A 21,315-nucleotide genomic window follows, 5' to 3' on the forward strand; every position below is an offset into this window, starting at 1 on the left:
AAATTTAACATCCAAAAAATCAAGATCATTTTATTTTCTAGATGGTTTCAAGTATCTAGATGGTTTCAAGTAGGGGTGGGCATTTAAATCGAACTGAACCGAACCAAACCAAACTAACCGTCAAACTGACCCAAACCAAACCCTCTCATATACTCCAACCATTCGGTTATATTTCTTCTCAACCCAAATGGTTCGATTCGGTTCAGTTTAAAACTATATCGAACCGATAACCCAATGTGTTCCTTAAATTAATTAACAATATTATTAAATTTAGAAGTATGTGCTCTTCTTACCTATTACCACTTGCATTAGGTTTTTATTTTACTTTATTTTAACTTTTCTAATAAAACCTAAATATAAATATAGATTTAATTATATTTAATATTAGGTATTTAGTTTTAATTTTCTGGCTTTTTAATTTATTTGATTAATTAACTATTATAAAACCATAATCAATTTTATTTTATTACATTAACTGATTTTTAAACTGAATTAAAACCGAACCAAACTAAAACCAAACCGAACCAAACATAAACTAACCTGAACACAAACCAAACCAAACCAAACTAACTTCGGTTGAGTTTGGTTAGAGTTTTACCAAAACTGAACAAACCTAACCGAACCAGAATTTAAACCGAAATACCCAGCCCTACTTTCAAGTTGTAAGAGATAAATCAATTTCACGTGATTGAAATTTGAATACATGTACGAGACAAGTCCGCATGCATGAAACAATGCCGTGCTAGGAGGCTTTAGGGCGACATTTTTTTATATAAATATCACAATAGTGAATAAAAAAATTATTTATAGTGAAAAACTGAAAACCAAAATAGAAAAAAGAATTTATATATATATATATATATATATTTTGCTAACCAAGATATAAAATTTTCTATAGAATATAATATTTACCAACAAAATGCTATTAAAATCAAATTATATCATACTAAACTAAACATATGAGCTTAATCTTTATATAATTATGTGGCCTAATTTTTTTTTTTTTTTTTTTTTTGTGTGTGGCTGTGGGCATTTGACCTTTTTGCCTAAGGGTAAGCATATGTGTCTAACTGATTGTTTTTTTACACTTGTTAAATATCGTTTTAGATGGTCAATTAATCTTTTGTTTACTAGTGTGTGTAACTGTGTATTGGAGATGGCAGGCCATGGACTTGGCACATTCAAAAGTATAGAAGTAAATAAAAAAGCCTTTGTCACATTCAAATAATAATTAGTTTAGTCCAATAAAAATAATTTGGTTTTTTTTGACATCAGAAGAAAAAAAAAAAAAAAGAATTTGGTTAGGTTGGTTTATTTGGTTTTATGTAGTGTCATCAAAAACCAGTTAAACAGAGAATATATATATTTTTTTAACACGACGTCGTTTTGGAGATATGTTAATTTTCCGAAACATCATCAAGTCTTCGATAAACCCTAGAGTCTCTCTCTCGTCTCCTCTTTTCTGTTTCTCTCTCTCCAAAATTCAGACCGGCGATTTTGAGCTGGTTCTCTAATTGAACTGTCAAGGCTTTAGATACAACGATCAGGAAAATTGAATGGCCGGTGAATCAGATGCATCGACCATTGCGACTCTTTCCTGTGCTCGCTGCCAGAAGCCTGCCCATCTTCAGTACGTAAAAACCCTTCTTCCTTTCTATTTGACTTGCATAGTTTGTGTCGATTTAGCTCCAAAGTTTCGATTTTTCCGATTACTGTTGCTCTTAAGCTAGGTTGGGGGATGGGATGCTGATGCCCACTTCGATTTCAGATGTTATTGATATTGTATTTGGGCATATAGTTTTATGTTTGTTTTTGTTGGCTCTTGATTTGGAATGAACTGTTTGTTTATGTTGGCAGGTGTCCGAAATGCATAGACTTGAAGCTTCCTCGTGAAGAAGCCTCTTTCTGGTATATGTCTGGCTTTAACCATTTTGATTACTTGGCGAGTCTATATTTATTTCCAAAGTTTTTTTTTTTTTTTTTTTTTTTATCTTTCCATTCTTATGGTTACAGCACTCAAGAATGTTTCAAGGCAGCTTGGAGCTCGCACAAATCAGTACATGTGAAAGCTCAGCTGTCTTCACTTGCCAAATCCCTTCCCGGTGATCAGAACTCTGATCTTATTTCTCAAGGTTGGCTCTATTGCGTGAAGAAAGGCCAAGCTAGAACACCTAAGCTTCCTCACTTTGATTGGACTGGGTTTGTAACCAATATTTCCCAGTGTTGTTTCTTGATTAGATGTTGTGTAATGTTACTTCTTCCTGATTTTGGACTTCTTATATCTTCTTGCGTTTTGTAGGCCCCTAAAGCAATATCCTATATCTACCAAGCGTGTTGTGCCTGCTGGGATTGATAAGCCTGACTGGGCAATTGATGTAAGTGCCCACCATTTTGTGATCTGGATTTATTTTTCTGCTGCACCAATACCCTACTACTAGCAACGTTGAACTCGAGTTAATTCGACTTTGATAGTGTAGTGATTATTTATCTAATAATGGCTTCGTCTCAAGACTTGTACTTTTGACTTGAGTTGTTATAAAACAGTTCCCTGTACTATGTCTGTGTAGATTTTACTTTGTCTTGCTATGAGTTTATAGATTCTAATATTCCATGTTATCCTTTCTACCATTTTCTTCAGGGGACTCCTAAAATTGAGCCGAATAGTGATCTACAACATGTTGTTGAGGTTAGTGATGCTTTAATACATTAACCTTTGTTCATTCAATTGTCCTGAACACAAATTTTTTTATCTCATGGTCACTAACAATGTCTTTTGGTTGTCCTGTAGATAAAAACGCCCGAACAAATCCAGACATTGCGAGAAACCTGTAAAGTTAGTAGTGCTATTTTCTTTCTTTCATGTAATGACATTGGATTCCCACTGATCTTTTTACAACATCTTCTGGTCTCAGATTGCCAGAGAGGTCTTGGATGCAGCCGCTAGGGTGATTCGCCCCGGTGTGACTACTGATGAGATTGATCGAGTAGTTCATGAAGCAACTATTGCAGCAGGTTTGTGTCTTCTAGGATTTATTGTTTACTTTTATTTTTTATCTTACCCTTTTCGAAAGTCAATCACTCAAGTTCATCACAGAAACACTATAACTATTGTATAATCTTATGTTCTGGCAGGAGGATATCCGTCGCCCCTCAACTACTATTTCTTTCCCAAATCTTGCTGCACGTAGGTACTTCTTTTGTGTCTACATTATTACCTCTACCATGTTTTCCCTCTACTTCTAAAGTGTATGTCCTGAATATTCCCTTTCAGATCTGTTAATGAAGTAATTTGTCATGGAATTCCTGATGCGAGGTATGCTTTTTATCTAGACTTTTTTGAACCTTTCTAACAACATAGCTAAAAGGACTTAGGAAATTTTACGCTAATCACTCATGCTTTAATTGCTTCAGGAAACTTGAAGATGGTGATATAGTAAATGTTGATGTAACAGTCTACTATAAAGGTTGCCATGGTAAGATTATCTCCTGCAAAAAAATTGATAGTTTTTCTTATTTATGTTACCTGTTGAGATATGCTGTCTCATGGAATGATGTTTGGGTAGGTGACCTTAATGACACATACTTTGTTGGAAACGTCGACGAAGCATCACGTCAACTGGTTAAGTGCACATATGAGTGCCTGGAGAGAGCCATAGCAATTGGTAGGTGCTAAGTTACACCTGTTCTAACTTCTAAGCTTTAATGTTTTGACTGTAGTCTATGTCAAAAAAATTGAGAAGAGATGCTGATGCTTTCTATGATTTGTCTCTTTCAGTTAAACCCGGAGTAAGATTTCGTGAAATCGGAGAGATAGTCAACCGCCATGCTACAATGTCTGGGTTTTCAGTGGTAAAGTCTTGGTTTTCTTTCTTGGCTGTTTATGATCATCATAGCATCTGTCTGCTTAATTAAAAAACTTACTTGTGGTTAAACAGGTGAGATCCTATTGTGGTCATGGTATTGGAGATCTCTTCCATTGTGCCCCAAACATTCCTCACTATGCAAGTATCCTTTGTTATTTTAGAATTTCGTGACATTGTATGTTGTTGTCTTGTTAGTCTATTATTCCATTGTAAATGTCCCTAACCTCAAAATCAGGAAACAAAGCAGTTGGAGTGATGAAAGCAGGTCAGACTTTCACAATCGAGCCAATGATCAACGCAGGTGAGTTTCTTTTTTTCCCATTCGTTAAAAAGTTTAAACTTGTTACTCCATTTACTTAACACAAGGACATTGTCATGATATAGGGGGATGGCGGGATCGAACATGGCCTGATGGATGGACTGCAGTTACTGCAGATGGAAAACGCAGCGCTCAGTTTGAGCATACCCTCTTGGTAACGGAGACAGGTGTTGAGGTTTTAACGGCGAGGCTTCCTTCATCGCCGGATGTATACCCTTGGCTTACCTAGTGATTTAAGGGGCATGGTTCCTATTTCTTTTTGTGATTCATTGGGTTTGATTCGTAAACTTTGGAATATTAGTGTCATCTTTTTGCCATTCAAGACCATTTGATATCTGTCACCTTGTTGTCTTTGTTTATGTAATTTTATTATTTAGAAACCTGTTTTTATCTGACTGAATCGTAAAAAAACGGCTTTGTCTAGCTACAGTTTTCACTACTACTAATCATCTGTCAAAGTAGAAAGTAGAAACCATAATTCTCTGATAGGATTCATCTATTACCGTCGGCTAAAAGATGATACATTACAAATCACAAGACTAAGATCACCGGGACATACTTAGGGGGGTGTATTGCCAATACAATGTGAAGTTTTATTTCAAGAAAAAGAAAAATAATATGTGATTTGGTGAGATTTTAAGAAAAAACTTTTGGTGATTTTGGGAGATTTGTAAAACAGAAAAATTAAAACTTTTGGTGACTCGCAACGGATGAATGAAGTCACTCGTCAGATCATCTCTTTATCACTTTGTGAAATAAGCACAACTATTTCCTTATAAGAACTAGACTCACTTTTTGTGAGAGTTCATATCATTTTTCCCACGTACACACTTTTGTAAGTTTGTTTCAAGGGAGAAGGGATTGTGAAGATAAAACTTTTTTTTTTGGGATAATAAATAGATGATACAGGTAGGCAGGGTTGCTAAGGATATAAATTATAACAAAGAGGAAATAAAAGTTGCACAACAAAGTGACAGTTCCTCCTGAGATCCTTCACTCAAGGACCTTCACACCTGAAATATAAACTCGGCTTTGAATCACACTGCCACCAATCCAAAACCCAGGCATAACCATTAAACCAACTCTTGGGTTCTCTTCTTTTTCATCCACAACTATGTTCTTCACAACACTCTCCATGTATGAATCAGAAAACTCACTACCCTTTTTCACTTGGAAGATCTTTGCAGCTGGATCAAACGAGTACGCAAGCCTGTGCAAGATCCATATCGACTTTGCAAGTTTTAAGAAGGCCTGGTAAAACGCGGTCCTCGGGTGCCCACCTCCTGTCACGTAGTCACGCTGGTCTAGATTTCCAAAGAAAGAAGCTTCCATCTTTGGGTGGACCAAGATGAGATACTTGCTCCTACAGAATATACCAAAGTTGGAATCAGGGTTAGTCCCTAGAGCATCTAGTGGATCCATGTCCTTCAGAGCAAGAAATTGGCGGAAGAAGGTGTCAGTGTCGTCATCAGCCATAACCGTCGTACTCTCTGAGTTAACTGAGAAATTCTTCTGCTGAAACCCACTGAACATCCTTTGGCAAATGTATGATTCAAATGCATATTTCTTGTGAGGCCTCTTGGCGTAAGCAACATCAGGTTCAATGGAATTGGCTGCAGAATCAAGATCCCATCCAGCAGCTTTCATCATGTTGATCAGCGGCTTGGAGAAATCGTGAACAGCTTTGGCAGCAGTTTCGTAAGTAGATATGAAGAGTTCAGTGGTTAAGTCAGGAAATTGCAAATTCCCATTATCTCCACCAGAACCTTCGTTAGTAGACATACCCCTTAACTTGAGATTCTTCTCAAGCTTAAGTCGTTTCTGGTTAGCTTCTTCAATCTTCTGGAGCATCTGAGTGATCTCAGAATCCTTGTTCTGTATCTCAGACTGAAACTTCTTCACCATAACCTCGTAAGTCTTCAAGAGACTCTGCTGTTCTTGGATCTCTGCAGCTAAACGAGAGTCTTGTGGAGAGACACAAACAGGTTTGGGATTATTCTCTCTGTAAAAATGCTTCAGTTCGGAAAGATTCTTGAGTTCAGAAATGACAACTTTATCGGCTGCCTGAATCTTCTCAGGATCGTAAGGGGTATGAGCACTTTGAAGCTCGATATAAGCAGATTTCAAAGAAGAGATGTTTCCAAAGAGATTGGAAATAAGAGCTTCCATAGCTTCAGGATTCTGATTGATAGACTCTTCCATTGGTTGAGGATGGACCTTTTGGTTGTTGTTGTTGCTCTCACGGAGTTGGGTTTCTTTCAACCCACTTGGTAGCATACTTGAAACCACCAAACTATAAATGTATTCTCCTAACCTCTCCCTCTAATCCAAATTTGTCCTGCAAAAAAAAAAAAAGAAAAAATGGTTCTTTTTGTCTCAGAAACAAACTTGTGTTCATAGGAGACTCAATTTTGAAAACAAAACTAGTTCACCAAAAGCAAAACTCTCTAGTTAAGACCTTCTTCGTTTTACTACAGATCTCTAAGTGAAAAATGTGAAATTTATCAAAACCCTAAAGATCTTTCTAATACTGCACATTCCCAGATTAAATTTTCTAATCACAAATTTTAGCAATTGACAAAGAAGTACATCTGAATCTAGAGAGAAGAGATCGGAAACGAAAGAGATCACCTGGATGTGTTCCGTGTTCACTTTTCAGACAAGCGAAAGAAGTTACGCGAGACAAGAGTCAACTAAGCTTTTGATCAGCTTTCACGCCAAATAAGTAGAGGAGAACGAAACATCAAGCTCACGGTCGGATCCTTCGCCGGAGATTTAGCCGGAGGTGAATGAAATATACAGAGAGAAAGGTATTATACTTTTTTAGGAAGTGAACGAATTGGTAAAGTATCTCTCTCTCTCTCTCTCATTCATTATTTCTTCTACTTGCTTTTAAAACCTCTAAACCAGTCAGAGGGTTCCCAGTAACTGTGGTCCAGCCAAAACCGGAATTCAAATCGGCTCGAATATAAACCGGATTGGGAAGCAAGAATTTTCTCAAATCCGAATTGTAATCTCTAGTATTTGGTCCTTTCATTCTCTTTATCGTTCGTTAGGTAATGGTGAAATTGTTAGTCAAATCATTTTTTCTCAGGTAAAGTTCAGTAGTCCTTTCCTTCACTAGATTAGCTAGTATAGTACTAGATTCTTTGGAAAGTGCATTTATTTATGTTTACTAAACTTTAGAAGAAGAAAGGAAATAATATAGCTAACGGTCAATTTTACCAAGAAAAGGAAAAGGAAAAAAAAGTCACAAACGCGTTAAAAAAGTCAAAGTTAGTTTTGACTACCGACTTTGTAAGTTTAATCTCGATCGTTAAAACTTGTACAATCAGATCTCAGCCGTCGATGGCTTGCATTACTCATCTATAAAATAATGCTCTCACTCTTTTTTTTTTTACCCCTAATCACCACTTCACAACACATCTTTCTTATTTTTTCTTTGTTCCTCTCTGTGAAGTCTCTCTCCGAGTGTTAGTGTTTCGGAAGCAAACCATGATCAGATCGTCGCATATTGATTCTCCTCCATGCTGCTACATCTTAAGGCGTTCGCACGGGTTCCTTTATCTAATCGCATCACAATTTGCTTCTGAACTTTTACTTTGGTTCGATGTTTTTCTTTCTTCTGATTACGTTGTTTCTTGTTTTGTTGGTTTAGATTTGTGGAGGAGGATCATACGATATATCAATCGGGGATGGCTTTGACATTGATCGTTGTCACTCTCATTCATTCTAGGGTTTGGTTTTTAAATTGAATCCTTCAACGCTTTTTTATTATGTTCATGCCATCTTTTCTAGGGTTTAGTTTCTAACTTGTTGTTCTGTTTTTCTTTCTTTCAGGTTTTGGATGATGGTTTTATCAATCGCTGATGATGGCTTTGATGGACACGCTTCGTCTCTGTGCTACGTCTTCAAGGGTTTCGTTTCTCTCTCTATTACAGTATCTTCACTCGTTGTTTTGTTGCATTGGTGGTGGCTGGTCTTCTAAACTAGTCTCTGGTGTTTTTTAGAATCGATCATTTGATTTCCACTTGCTTGTTTCTTTTCTAAGGGTTTGGTTTTGGTTTCTAACTTATTGTTCTGTTTTTATTTTTTGTTTTCCAGGTTTTGGATGATGTTTACATCAATCAATGATGGCTTTGATGGAAACGCTTCTTCTCTGTGCAACGTCTTCACTCTTCAGGGGTTTTGTTCTGTACCTCTCTTAACACATCTTTTTACTTCTTTTATATGTTTTGTACCTTACGTTTCTTTCTTCCTCTTGCAGGTCTTTTGGGAAGCGAATTATTGATCTGATCATCATTACCTTCTACATGCTGCTACGTCTTCAGGCATTCTCACGGGTTCCTCCTTGCTCTAAACGCATCTCTATTAGCTTCTGAATTTTCAGTTTGGTTTGATTGTTTTCTTTCTAATTACATGTTACTTGTCGTTTTTTTGTTGTGTTGGTTTAGATTTGTGGAGGAAGATTCTACGATTGTTCGGTGATGGCTTTGACTGATACTTGTCACTCTCATTCATGTGATTCGTCTACGGTTTGTTTTCTAAACTAAATCCTTAAAAGGTTTTTTATTAAGTTCATACGATTTTTACCTCTCTTCGCTCTGTTATTTTAGATTGTGGAAAATGCTTTGATCGGTCTTTGATGGTTTTGATGGATCATTTTTTTCTTATATGCGCTACAATTTCAGGTAGTGTTCATCCTCTTAGCCGATTGTTTGTTCTATATATGTGAATTAACATCTTAGTCTCTCTTTACTGTGTGGGAGTTTAACTTTCAGGTTACCTCGCATCTATAAACCTTTTTGCCTATCGGTTGTTTTATTTAATATTGTCTATGGTTGATCCTCTGTTTTTTGTTGTGTTTCCCAGATGTTCTTGCTGTGCACACAGAGATGCACCTCAAATTCTTTCCTATACGAGTTTGTTCTTTAACTTCGTTCTTTTTAACTTGTTTTTCTTGGTACGCTTAAATCTGAATATATTTCTCTCTCTTTGATGCAGATCGTGGAGGCACTGGGACAAGTATAGTTATATGCAAATCTTTCTTCTGGTCTGTCATCTTTACAGGTTTCTTCTGTGCTACATCTTTTACTATCATCTTCTCTATTACAAATTTACAACCACAAATTGTTTTGTTCTGTTAATGTGTCAGTTATTTTGAAGGACACCTTTGATATGTCGTCGCTTCCTGTTAGTCTGTTACCTCTTTGACGCTCTCTTCTATCCCTTTGTTTTATTTTTAGTGTTCTTTATGATCAGCTAATGTTTTCTTTGGACAAAATTTTTATGTTAGATTTTTTTTTTGTATATAAGCTAAAAGATATCTTCTCTATTTGATGCAGATCGTCGTCGGGTCGAGGCACTAGGATGCTATGTTGAATCTCATCTTCTCGTTTATCATCTGTTTAGGTAAGGTTCTTCTGATATCTAATCGTCTTTCATCTATTTAGGTAAGGTTACATCTTTTCTCTTTCCCCCTAATGACTTTCAGAGATTTGCTATTGCTGGTGATGTATATGGTTTGTTCTCATGTCTCTTATTTTGTTTTTTTTGTTGCAGTATGTGGAAAAACACTTATGCTGAATTATTGTAGCTGGACTTGGTGGAGATGTGATCAGGTTTCCTTCTCCTTATCTCTATTTTTGCCTTTCTCTGCTTTTGCCTTATTTCTATGATTTAAATGCTATCACGGCCTGCTTTATTTTGCTTGTTTCTGGCACTGACGGTGATCGTATTTGTAGGTGTTGGAATGAGTTTAACGTGATGAGTTTGATTTTTTTTGTTGATTTATATGGTTAGTGAAAAGGAGAAGTTGAGATCGTACTGAGAGAAGATTTGCAATGGCAAAATCAAGTATCTGAAAGACTGCAAGCTTTGGGTAAGCGTACAGGTGACAAAATTTTGATTTTTGACCTTTTAACATATAAATATGAAGCAGCACAAGTGAATTCACATAGACGGTTGTTTGTTTTGCTTGTTTCTGGCATCAATGGTGTTCAAATTTTAGGTGTTGGAATCATGGTGATTCCTGCTAATCTAATCTTTACCAAATCCAGTCTTCACTCTGTTGGCATATATATTCTGTTTTTGCTTGCCCTAATCATTTACTTGGATGTAATGTTTTGCAGGAGCTACTAACAAGTAACAAGCCACAGGAGTTGGATGATGCGTGCTTAGGAGATTGGTAAGAACATTATCTGTCACCAGGATTTTCATATCCACCAATTGCTAAGAAATACAGATTAGTTTATTATCACCACTAGAAGTGGTACAGTTTCTGAGTAAAGTAACTAATAAGCTTCCTTATGTTACAGGATACTCAGGAAGCGATCTTCAAGCACTGTGGGAAGAAGCTGCAATGATGCCAATCAGAGAATCTCGGTGCAGATATTCTTACCATCCAAGCAAATAAAGTAATAAACAAAGATTTTTTTTAAATAAGTCTCTCGAATCAGTTTTTGAAGTGTCTTTGAGTTTGAAAGGTTTGATCAGTAGATGTGTAAATGTAACAGGTGAGACCGCTACATCTGATGATTTGGTGATTGGCATTGGTATGATTCCAGTCGTTATCAAATATAATCTTCACTCTGTTGGTAGGTTCTGATTGTGCTTGCCCTAATCATTTGCTTGGATGTAATGTTTTGCAGGTGCTACTAACAAGCCACCGAAGATGGCTGATACAGTGCTTAGAAGATGGTAAGAACATTATCGTCACCAAGATTATCATTTTAAACATATCATTTTTAGTCACTCTATTTATTCACTCTATTTTAACCTCTTCGCTCTGTTATTTCAGGTTTTGGATGATGCTTTTATCGACAAGTGATGCCTTTGACTGACCGTCCTCAGGCGTTTGTATGGGTTCCTTGCTCTAAACTTATCTCTATTATTTGTTTCTGAATGTTCACTTTGTTTATGTTGTGTTTATACTTTTAATTACATGTTATTACTTGTCGTTTTTGTTGCTTCAGGTTTTGGATGATGCTTTTCTCTATCAATACTGATGGCTTTGACTGATCGTCCTCAAGCGTTCTCATGGTTTTGTTCTGTACCTCTAAACACATCTCTATTATTTGTTTCTGAATATTCACTTTGTTTCTGTGGCTTTTTTGTTCTAGCTACATGTTATTTACTTGTTGTTTCTGTGTTGTTTTTGTTGTTTCAGGTCTTTGACTGCTCTTCTTCAGGCGTTCTCATGGGTTCCAATTGGAATGGAGTATATAGTAACTCACAGCTACAAGCTTGCGGCCAGGTAACAAGCGTGGTATCTTCAAATTACATGGATTTTCACTTGCTTGTTTCTTTTCTAAGGGTTTGGTTTCTAACTTATTGTTCTGTTTTTTTTCATCCAGGTTTTGGATGATGTTTACATCAATCAATGATGGCTTTGATGGAAACGCTTCTTCTCTGCGCAACGTCTTCACTCTTCAGGGGTTTTGTTCTGTACCTCTCTTAACACATCTTTTTACTTCTTTTATATGTTTTGTACCTTACGTTTCTTTCTTCCTCTTGCAGGTCTTTTGGAAGCAAATTATTGATCTGATCATTACCTTCTTCTACATGCTACGCCATCTTCAGGCATTCTCACGGGTTCCTCCTTTCTCTAAACGCATCTCTATTAGCTTCTGAAATTTCAGTTTGGTTTGTAAGTAATTACTTACTTGTCGTTTTTGTTGTGTTGGTTTAGATTTGTGGAGGAGGATTCTACGATTGATCGGTGATGGCTATGACGGATCCTTGTCACTCTCATTCATGTTATTCTTCTAGGGTTAGATTTCTAAATTGAATCATTCAAGGCTTTTTTTTATTATGTTCATCCGATTTTTACCTCTCTTCTCTCTGTTATTTTAGATTGTGGAGGATGCTTTGATGGATCTTTTTCTTCTTCTCTGTGCTACATCTTCAGGTAGCTTTCTTCGAGTTTGTTTTCATATATTTTCCTCACTAGCTTCTTCTTTTTTCTATTAACTGAATTTTGAGGTTTGGACTGTGCCATCAGGGAGTTTTCAACATGATTTAGTCATTTTTTATTGGATGTTTCAGGTTTCAAGTAATGTGCTCATCTTTCTAGTGACGCTGACATCTATGTTTTAAGTCGAAGGCCTTGTCTTTTGTTATAGATAGTCGAGGTTTTATAAGATAAAAGCATCAGGTCACTATCTGGTCTCTTTCCTCATTTTCCTCTGCTTATCTTATGCTGCATCTAGTCATATTGTTTGATTCTATTCTCAATGGTTGTCTTAATAGGGATGATTCTATTCCTAGTGTTTGATCCCAATTACATATGCTTGTGGTGATAGCTTCTTTTTATTCAGTATATAATACTTCCCTTCATTGTAGTTCTGTTGACAATGCAAAAGACGCATGCTCCTTTTTTTTTGTTTTAGTGGCATCGTGGGATGTAACTTTATTTGTTTTTTGTTTATCTTTTTCTCTTTTGGTTACTACTATATTTCATGGAGATGTGATCAGCTTTCTTTCCCCTTGTCTGTTACTGAGTCTGCATCTTTTCTATGGTTTAAATAGTAATCACCTATGCTTGAGATGAAGTAATTATCTTTGCATAGGAGTTTGAATGTTGCAAAGTGGAAGCTCTGTGTCTGTACATCATGGGTTTGTGTGGTAGGTGTGGGGATGTCTGAGAATAAGGTATTTGTCTTGCTTCTTTCTCTTCTTTTTTGATCCTTACATGTGGAAGGAGACTGTGATGTTGGTAGGTTTTTAAGTGATATTTTTCTGTTTAGGATTGGTTACATCACTGAATTTGTTAAGGCATTAACTATATACTAAAATCCTCTTTTTGATCCTTGTTTATGTAGAGAACCGTAGCATCTCCATCTTCAGCTTCAGTTTCCTGCAAGCAAACCTGCGAAAAAATCTGGAAATGTCCACGATGATAAGTTAGTAGAGATGATAAACGCAACAATAGCGGATAGAAGCCCATCTGTGAAATGGGATGATGTTGGTGAGTGTCATTGTTATGCTTTGTCTTCTTGTTTCCATTTTTGATGCAATATGTGGAAACACACTTTTGCTTAATTATTGCAGCTGGACTTGATGGAGCTAAACAAACAACCTTTACTGGATATGGTTGTATTACCAGCTAAGCGAAGAGATTTGTTCATTGCACTCCGGAGACCAGCTAGAGGTAAAATTTCTTTGTCGTCAAAATGGGTGTGTGCTTTTTATGTTAGTGCACACTTAAAGCTTCTTGAAATATTTCTAAATATTTAAACAGACTAACTGATTTTTCTGTACTAATTCAGGTGGGCTGAACAACTAGTTAAACGCTGTTTCAAGTTGCAATATCCAGGTAACCTTCTGTGATTTTAATGGAAGAAGTATGTACTTTTCCCCTTTTATGTCGTATAAGTTAATTTAATTAGGTAGAGAGAGAGCCTACTCTTACCTGAGTTTTAGACAATACCATGTAAGTTGTATTTGAGACGGAACTGCTACCTGAATCGTGATCGTGTTGGAATCAAACCTTGATTAATGCTCAAACTTGAAAGAGAGAAAGAGTAACAAGATTCACAAAGAGAAGAAGAAAGAATCAGAAGAGTCCTTAGATTGGAGAAGAAGGAGCCACGAGACTGAGAGAGAAGAGGAAGAGAAGACTTTTTGTTGTTGTTAAGGGATAAAGGCCATTGGGCTATTGTGTTAATCAAGCCCATTAAGTGTTGGGTTTAGTGTTGTTGCAAACTATAGGTTAAACATTAACCTAAGTATAAATAGGTCGTAAGTTGCATAATGAACAAGATAAGGAAAAAGTTTTAAGAAAAGAGAGAGGCTGCAACAACGTAACTTCGAACAGATCGTTCATGATAAACATGTTGTCAGTTGGAGGTCTGAAAATGTTTTACTCTGGTTATAATGTTAACAAGGTCGATCAGTCAAACAGAAGGTTGAAATCAGAATTCATTATCCAGTTTGATGATTTGGTGATTGTCATCGGTATATATATTCTGTTTTTTTTTGCTTTCCCTACTCATTTACTTGGATGTAATGTTTTGCAGGGGCTACTAACAAGTAAGAAGCCACAGGAGTTGGATGATGCAGTGCGTAGGAGATTGGTACGAACGTTATCTCTGTCTGTCACCAGGATTTGCATATCCACCGATTGCTAAGGAAAGTATCTGTTTATATGCATTTTATCACTTGGTTAGGAGAAGAGAATACATGTACCATTGCCAGATTCAAAAGTCAGAACACTACTATTTAAAACTAAACTGAAGTGCCAGCGACGACATTGATAAATTCGTCAGAGAAACCGAAGGCAAGCTCCATAAATTTTGTATAAAAAAACACAGATTAAATTATTAGCACTACTAAACGTGTTACAGTTTCGAGTGAAGCTAAGAAACAGAACAAATGGGAAGAGCTTGAACGTTGGAACTCAGAATTTGGCTCCAATTTAAATTTTCTTCTTGGATTGTTTGTTTCTGTTGTAAATTTGAGGTATGGTTGTAAAAGTTAAGAAACAGAAACAAAAAAAAAAATAATAATCAAAATTTTTTCCACTCTTAAAAGAAGAAAACTGATATTAAGATGGGTAATGTGATTGTAGAGTGTGAGTCTAAGTCTAGCAAGTCTAGCAAGTCTAGCAAGTCTAAGTCTAGTAAGGTCTAGCACACGAGACACGACCCTCAGAGAGAGTGCTGAGGGTAAAATCGTCATTTCGTAAAGCAGGTGAAGACTTACGAAACGGTCTCTGGTCTCTGTAGTGAAGAGAAGAATTTTGAATTCAAAATTAGTTTCTTCGCTCTTCGTCTCTTTCTCTCTCTCTCTCTTATCTTAAACTCATCGTTGCTCTTGCTCTCTCGCCGTCGTATGAGTCGGAAAAAAAATGAGTAAGAAATCGCCAGAACCTGACGCCGACGATAGTGAGAAGCCATGGACCCTGGCAGATTTCGAGATCGGGAGACCACTGGGAAAGGGTAAATTTGGCAGAGTCTATCTCGCTCGAGAAGTTAAGGTAACTCTCTCCCTCGTTTCCCTTCGATTTTGTTTCAAATTTACTCCTGTCACTGTGAGATTAAGGTAGTGTTTATGTCAATTTGAGCTTTTGGAAACCCTAATTGGTTGCGAATTTTGGGGATATATGATAATAGAATAAGTTAAGCGGAGGAGCGTTGTAAAAGGTTTGAAACTTACTTTTTTGGGGTTTTCACTTCAACAAACCATCTTCTAATTCTCTATTTGCGGGTCGTGGTTTCAATAATGTAATTCAGACTTTGGGGATTTTTATTAGGGTTTACATAATATTTTGGTTTGGGGATTTTTTTTAGGATTTCTATTTTTCAGACTCCTGTAAACTAACGAACGATGATGGTTTCTTATTATATGTTGTGCAGGTCTGCCATGGTTTTGAAGGTGAAGAAGAAGAAGACACGAGTGCTCACCGAAATGGCTCTAATATTCATGAAGCTCGATAAAAAAAAAAGATGGAAACAAGCCTGTTTTGGTAACATAGTGTGTACATCTCTCATACACATATGGTCTTTATGGTATCACATTGATCACATAAATGAGACATATGAGCTTTATTGTAGCATATTGATCACATAGTTTATGTGATCAATGTGGTAAGCATAAAGGCCATATGTGCATGATAGATGGTGACACACTATGTTATAGCAGTCTTGTTTCCATTTTTTTTTTTTGTTGATCTTCCCGGAACGGTTTCTGCTCTATCCCATCATTATTCCAGCTTCTCTCTCATTTTTTTAACATTCTTGGATTGATATGGACGGTAGATGAGAATAGCACTTCCTTACTTCCCATCACGACCTGTTTGCCGGGTTTGGTGAACAAATGTCTCTGTGTTTAATGAATTACCTATAATGTTTAAAATTGATAGTTGATAGCAATGTTTACCATCAAAATCTAGAAATTTAGGAACCTAATTGGTTGTTGCGATTTTGTTCACATATATGATATAGAGCAAGTTCATAGTTTGGCGCTCAAAGTGATATCCTCGGCCTCTACGGTTGGTTCCATGACGACTATGAACGCTTTTTCTTGATTCTCTCGAGTATGCTCATGGTCATGGTGGTGAGCTCTAATCTTCCGGCCTCCTCAAAGAGAATGGCCATATCTCTGAAAAGCAAGCAAGACGCCACTGTGAGTCTCTCCTCCTCCTCGCTTGCTCTCTCTCTCTCTCTCCTATCTCAATTATTCTGCCTTAAGATCATTTATCATTTCGTTGCAATGTTGGTTCTGCGTGCTTCTCAACCACATTTGCATTATCTGTTTCTGGCACTGGATAATTGTCATTGGAATTATCTGTTTCTGTGCAAGTGATTAAATTAGCTTAGCTTGCTTCATCTTTGTGGACAAATCAAATGGATCTTTCCTAAACTTTGTGTTCTCTTATCTTTTCCTGGATTTCAGAGTTCATTGCAAATCTCAGTCAGGCACGAGCCTATTGTCATGGAAATCTGTGATTCACAGAGACATCATACCTGAAAAGTGAAAACGTTGTTGCTCGATCATGAGGTATGTTATGTGTTTATATTGGTTATAGTCAAAAATATACATTCAAGAGGTAAGGAGACGGCTAAACTTTTTATCTTTGTGGAAATTGACAGAAGAAACTTAAAACCGCAGCTCCTGATGAGCTTGTGCTTGTCCAATTTAATGGTATGCAGAATTTTTCATATCGATCTGACTTTTCCCACTACCCCAAATGTTTCAGCAGAAGCCAAACATCTTATCAGTCAGGTACACCCAAGCTACATCATTATACCAACAACGACTCTCTTGCTCTTGACTAGTTAGTTAGGTATTAAGCATTAACATATATGGATGTTTAAAATCTGTTGCAGCTTCTTGTTAAGGAGGATCTCTCAGAAACGACTCTCCATTGATAAGATCATGCAACATCCGTGGATTGTCAAGAAAGAACGCAGATCCTAAAGGTGTGTGCCTCAATTGATTTGATGCTATTCTCCTAACCTCGGGGCAAAGTAGGCTTATATCGTCTCTCCCATGACTTAAAATCCTTTCACTTCCTTTTTACTTTCTTTGGAATTCAAAGTTCATTTCTTTTATATAAAAACTGGTCTAATTTTTCACCTATATGTGTTCTGATCTTATGGAATTGGCGACATACGTAACTACCAAAATGATGAAATAGGTTACATAAGTTTTCGTCCCTCCTAAACAGGCTGAAGAACCACACTCCAGGGTTATCCTCTTAACATAAGTTTTTGTTAAGGCATTAATTGTATACTAAAATCCTCTTTTTGATCCTTGGTCAGCCTCACTTTTATCCGGTAGCGACATTGATAAAATTGTCAGAGAAACCGAAGGCAAGCTCTATAGATTTTGTATAAGAAACACAGAGTAGTTATTACCACCAGACGTATTACAGTTTCGAGTCAAGTAACTAATAAGCTTCCTTTATGTTACAGGATACTCAGGAAGCGATCTTCAAGCATTTTGTTGGCATATATATTCTGTTTTTGCTTGCCCTAATCATTTACTTGGATCTAATGTTTTGCAGGAGCTACTAAGTACTAACAAGTAACAAGCTACAGGAGTTGGATGATGCAGTGCTTAGGAGATTGGTAAGAACATTATTGTCACCAGGATTTTCATATCCACCAATTGCCAAGGAAAGTATCAGATTATATGCATTTTATCACTTTGTTAGGTGAAGAGTATTAGCAGAGCATCAACAACTGCTCCGATCTCAGCTCCAATCTCCTCTGGCAAGAACACGGCACAATTGTCTCAGATCTAATCTCAGATTCACAGAAGTAAAACAGTGAATGAAGGAGTCGAAGAGATACCGACGACTGAAGTGACTGAGACAATGGGCTGTACATCACCTCGGTCCAACAATAGTCCAGCATTGCAAAAGCCCAAGTTCAACAATGCAGACAGGCCCAATGTGTCCAGCAGTGCAGTCAGGCCCAATACGCAGACAAAGTCTTCCTCCTCTCAACGGCTAACTACACCTGCACAAAGAGACGAAATCAGAGACAATAAAGTGAAAGCAATGAAGGACTGCACGGATCGTATACAACTCAGCAATAGGTTTGAATGTTTGGACACATATGATGTGTGATATGAGTAGTGAGCTGTCAAGGGTAAAACCCTAACAATGTAATGCCTATATAAGGCAAACTATGTAACAAACCTAAATTAAGGAAATAAGAGAGTAATATTCTTTACCTAAAAGAGCCGCTGTTAATCTGAGATTGGATCTGAGATAATTGTGCCGTGTTCTTGCCAGAGGAGATTGGAGCTGAGATCGGAGCAGTTGTTGATGCTATGCTAATAAAGAGAATATATGTACCATTGACAGAAAACTAAACTGAAGAGTCAGCCTCACTCTTTATCCGGTAGCGACATTGATAAAATTGTCAGAGAAACCAAAGGCAAGCTCACAGAGTAGTTATTTCAGAAATCGATGGCAGTGATCAGGCCAGCTTGAGTAAAAGCAAATGGGAAGAGCTTGAACGTTGGAACTCAGAATTTGGCTCCAATTAAAATTTCTTTTTGGATTGTTTGTTTCTGTTGGAAATTTGAGGTATGTTGCAAAGCTAAGAAACCTAAGAAACAGAACCAAAAATAAAGAAACAATCAAAAATGTTTCAACTTTTCAAAGAAGAAAACTGATCATTGTGGTCGTTTCGAAATTAACGAGAGTGCAGAGGGTAAAATCATCATTATCATATGAAGTGCTGCCGTCTTGAAGAGAATTTTGAATTCAAATATAGTTTCCGCTCTTATATAAAAGACAAAATAGAAGAATTACAATACAGTATAGATATGAAAGGAGGTTTTTCGAGGTGTTCATGCAAGTGTTCTGGTAGATTCAGGTGCTTGTCCTTGGGATTGCGCATAGATAGAGTCCTCCTTCGACATGAAGTGTAAGCATTCTCTTGTAACACACATTGCTTTTCTCATCAGCCATTTTGAAGCGAAAGTAGTGCAGAAGAGCCATCGATACTATCTTCATTTGCCTGTATGCGAAATCTTTGCCAAGACAGATTCTCGGACCAGCCGACATACATAGTCAAAGAAAGAAAACATCCTCAGGCGAGGCATTAAAAAATAATGCCTTACTCTAGGCCACATATATAGTTGTCAGCAAGAGAGTGTACAAACATGAAATGTTATGAATTTGAATGGTGATTCTGGTTGGAACACGCCGTCCTTGAGCCATCTCTCTGGCTTGAATTCCTCAGCATCTTGACCCCAAATGTAAGTCATCCTCCCCATTGCATAGGCTAAGTAGTAAATATTGTCCCCTTTCCTCACTCTATATCCATCTGGAAGAACGTCATCAATTTCTGCACACCTCATGTCCTTAATTTGCGGAAGGACCAATAGATAAATTAAGAAAATCTTATAATGATCAATCACAGAAGAATGTTTTTGAAGGACTTGTTTATTTTACCACAGGAAGAGGAGGGTAAAGCCGCAAGGTCTCAGACAAGGCTGCATGGAGATAGTGCATCTGATCAAGAGCCTCTTCGTTTATACTTTCAACGAAACCATCTACATCGGTTGTTTTCTCGTGACTTGATGTCACATCTCTTATTTCTTGTACGATTTTCTCCTGAACAAGTGGGTTTTTGCAGAGCATGTACAAGAACCAAGAGAGTGATGCAGCGCTTGTGTCCTTCCCAGCAATCATGAAACTCAGAATTATATCCCTCAGGTACTTATCATTCATGTTCTCCGGATCTTTCTCACTCTCCACAAGAAATCTCGATAGTATGTCCTCTCTAGCAGCCTAAGGATCGACAAGCAAACCAATTCTTCAAAAGGTTAAAAATGGTAGAGAGAACTCACAGTGTTCTGTTCCTTAGCAAGATCTTTCCTTTTAGTGGTAATTAGACTATAGACAAATTTATCTATAATAGCAATGCTCTTCTTGAGCTTAGACTGTGATCCAATGTTGAGAAACCATTTCAGCTTCCAAAGTGGATCAATGTATCTGGAACTAGTTGCAACGTTACTTTCATCAAAAGCCTCCATAAACTCCTCCCCTTCTTTGCTAAGCCCATCCAAACATTGTAACTCCACACCAAACCCAACTTTAAAGATGGCGTCCAGTGTACATCTCATCAGCATATCCTACATACATAACAAAATGGCATCCCTGAGTTTTTAGAAATAATGAGTTTTGTCTGGTTATCTTTGATTCGAAACTTACTTGAGCATCAAAAGCTTTTCCGGAGAGAGCAAACTCCGTGACAAAACCGACAAGCTTAGATGCACTTCTCCTAAAAACAGAGCAGCTAAAGTCTCTTAAAACCCTAGTAGAGAACTCAAAGCTGGCAAGCTTCCTCTGTTGTTTCCATTTATCACCATCAACAGCAAAGATACCATGTCCCAGAAGATCCGCAAGATTTTCACGAGTACTTGGTCCTTTACTGTAGTAATGGAATCTTGTCTTGAGGATATGCTCCACGTTCCGAGGATCTGCAGTTAATATCTCGCTCTGTCCTGGACTCAAGAACCTGAAAGTAGGCTTTGTCCTCGCGATCTCTGTGTGGTAATCGTACAAATCGTCACTGTGGGAGAGAAGATCGAAGATCGTGGCGTGTACCGGAGCATATCTCTTGTCGTTTCGTGATTTCCCGGTAAAGATTCTGATCGTGAGATAGATAGTGAAAGAAAGAACTATGAAGATGGTTGTTACTAGTGCAACAGCTATGCTCCTAAAAATCTCCATTTGCTTTCACGTCAACGACAACGGCTACTGAACCAAGAGATAGACAGAGAAGATATAATATTTTATATGATGGGTGATAACAGTTTGTTTATACGATGAAGATGATCTATGCCAGTGCCACGCGTGTAACTCTCTGTGGTGGATACAATTTGGTGGGCTGTTTTCTCTTATAAAATTGAAAAAGAAACTTAAAATAATTAAACGACAACGTTTTAGTAAGTCACAAACTCACAATATACGTTAGTGGAGTAGTGTAAGTCCAGCCCATTTATATATAGGAAAATATGAAAATAGGAAAAGAAAATAGTTAGAGATGAATCTAACGGTTCAAATCTGTTCGTGACAAAAAAAATAGCTTAGATAAAAAGGAAATAACCATTGTGATTAAAAACAAAAAGGGAAAATCATAGGAAAAGGAAAATTAGGAAATAACA

At 37.1% G+C, this 21,315-nt stretch overlaps 4 protein-coding genes and 1 long non-coding RNA gene across 57 annotated transcripts; 3 read left to right on the top strand and 2 right to left on the bottom strand.

The window, feature by feature from the left end:
- Positions 1-993: 993 nt before the first annotated feature.
- On the top strand, positions 994-4,605 carry LOC104793484 (methionine aminopeptidase 1A). Of its 3 annotated transcripts, none has more exons than XM_087455071.1 (15): positions 994-1,630; positions 1,858-1,908; positions 2,014-2,199; positions 2,300-2,375; positions 2,639-2,686; positions 2,789-2,833; positions 2,913-3,012; positions 3,133-3,188; positions 3,272-3,313; positions 3,412-3,473; positions 3,564-3,662; positions 3,776-3,849; positions 3,936-4,005; positions 4,099-4,164; positions 4,248-4,605. In XM_087455071.1, exons 7-15 carry the CDS (start codon positions 2,992-2,994, stop codon positions 4,409-4,411), a joined length of 654 nt encoding a protein of 217 aa, XP_087311197.1. In that variant the 5' UTR covers positions 994-1,630; positions 1,858-1,908; positions 2,014-2,199; positions 2,300-2,375; positions 2,639-2,686; positions 2,789-2,833; positions 2,913-2,991; the 3' UTR covers positions 4,412-4,605. The 3 variants fall into 3 exon arrangements, with proteins under 3 accessions (XP_087311197.1, XP_087311195.1, XP_087311196.1); XM_087455069.1 differs by having other exon boundaries at positions 3,133-3,184; XM_087455070.1 differs by lacking the exons at positions 4,099-4,164; positions 4,248-4,605 and having other exon boundaries at positions 996-1,630; positions 3,133-3,184; positions 3,936-4,034.
- Positions 4,606-4,929: 324 nt separating this feature from the next.
- Positions 4,930-7,143, bottom strand: LOC104793483 (protein GRAVITROPIC IN THE LIGHT 1). Its single transcript, XM_010519839.2, has 2 exons — positions 6,814-7,143; positions 4,930-6,520 (listed from the first exon to the last, which is right to left on the bottom strand). The coding sequence occupies exon 2, from the start codon at positions 6,457-6,459 to the stop codon at positions 5,176-5,178; it is 1,284 nt and encodes a 427-aa protein (XP_010518141.2). The 5' UTR covers positions 6,460-6,520; positions 6,814-7,143; the 3' UTR covers positions 4,930-5,175.
- Positions 7,144-7,581: 438 nt separating this feature from the next.
- On the top strand, positions 7,582-14,722 carry LOC104793481 (uncharacterized). 50 transcript variants are annotated; one of them, XM_087455085.1, is made up of 29 exons: positions 7,582-7,739; positions 7,841-7,919; positions 8,023-8,181; positions 8,287-8,367; positions 8,450-8,525; positions 8,637-8,717; positions 8,799-8,873; positions 9,055-9,104; positions 9,187-9,252; positions 9,528-9,594; positions 9,745-9,803; positions 9,985-10,063; positions 10,314-10,369; positions 10,500-10,598; positions 10,698-10,736; positions 10,833-10,881; positions 10,982-11,040; positions 11,157-11,223; positions 11,351-11,437; positions 11,538-11,618; positions 11,701-11,775; positions 11,873-11,953; positions 12,037-12,091; positions 12,229-12,834; positions 13,005-13,150; positions 13,234-13,333; positions 13,452-14,089; positions 14,202-14,258; positions 14,352-14,722. In XM_087455085.1, the coding sequence occupies exons 4-7, from the start codon at positions 8,294-8,296 to the stop codon at positions 8,826-8,828; spliced, it is 261 nt and encodes an 86-aa protein (XP_087311211.1). In that variant the 5' UTR covers positions 7,582-7,739; positions 7,841-7,919; positions 8,023-8,181; positions 8,287-8,293; the 3' UTR covers positions 8,829-8,873; positions 9,055-9,104; positions 9,187-9,252; positions 9,528-9,594; positions 9,745-9,803; positions 9,985-10,063; positions 10,314-10,369; positions 10,500-10,598; positions 10,698-10,736; positions 10,833-10,881; positions 10,982-11,040; positions 11,157-11,223; positions 11,351-11,437; positions 11,538-11,618; positions 11,701-11,775; positions 11,873-11,953; positions 12,037-12,091; positions 12,229-12,834; positions 13,005-13,150; positions 13,234-13,333; positions 13,452-14,089; positions 14,202-14,258; positions 14,352-14,722. The 50 variants fall into 35 exon arrangements, with proteins under 50 accessions (XP_087311211.1, XP_087311228.1, XP_087311237.1 ...); XM_087455097.1 differs by having other exon boundaries at positions 11,701-11,763; positions 12,229-12,337; XM_087455077.1 differs by lacking the exon at positions 8,799-8,873 and adding an exon at positions 8,874-8,963 and having other exon boundaries at positions 9,985-10,075; positions 12,229-12,337.
- A 1,108-nt stretch (positions 14,723-15,830) lies between these two features.
- On the top strand, positions 15,831-18,372 carry LOC147943038 (uncharacterized). 2 transcript variants are annotated; one of them, XR_015560052.1, is made up of 7 exons: positions 16,128-16,308; positions 16,579-16,683; positions 16,836-16,908; positions 17,013-17,105; positions 17,448-17,498; positions 17,601-17,756; positions 17,843-18,372. It is a non-coding gene; the product is annotated as an uncharacterized LOC147943038 (long non-coding RNA). The 2 variants fall into 2 exon arrangements; XR_015560051.1 differs by lacking the exons at positions 17,448-17,498; positions 17,601-17,756; positions 17,843-18,372 and having other exon boundaries at positions 15,831-16,308; positions 16,776-16,908; positions 17,013-17,374.
- A 524-nt stretch (positions 18,373-18,896) lies between these two features.
- Positions 18,897-20,956, bottom strand: LOC104793480 (cytochrome P450 704C1). The gene is made up of 5 exons (XM_010519835.3): positions 20,360-20,956; positions 19,996-20,280; positions 19,598-19,936; positions 19,306-19,506; positions 18,897-19,201 (listed from the first exon to the last, which is right to left on the bottom strand). Exons 1-5 carry the CDS (start codon positions 20,879-20,881, stop codon positions 19,013-19,015), a joined length of 1,536 nt encoding a protein of 511 aa, XP_010518137.2. The 5' UTR covers positions 20,882-20,956; the 3' UTR covers positions 18,897-19,012.
- Between the last annotated feature and the right edge of the window lie 359 nt (positions 20,957-21,315).

The sequence above is a fragment of the Camelina sativa genome, chromosome 6 (genome assembly GCF_030686135.1).
Source record: "Camelina sativa cultivar CO46 ecotype springtype chromosome 6, ASM3068613v1".
NCBI classification, from domain to species: domain Eukaryota; kingdom Viridiplantae; phylum Streptophyta; class Magnoliopsida; order Brassicales; family Brassicaceae; genus Camelina; species Camelina sativa.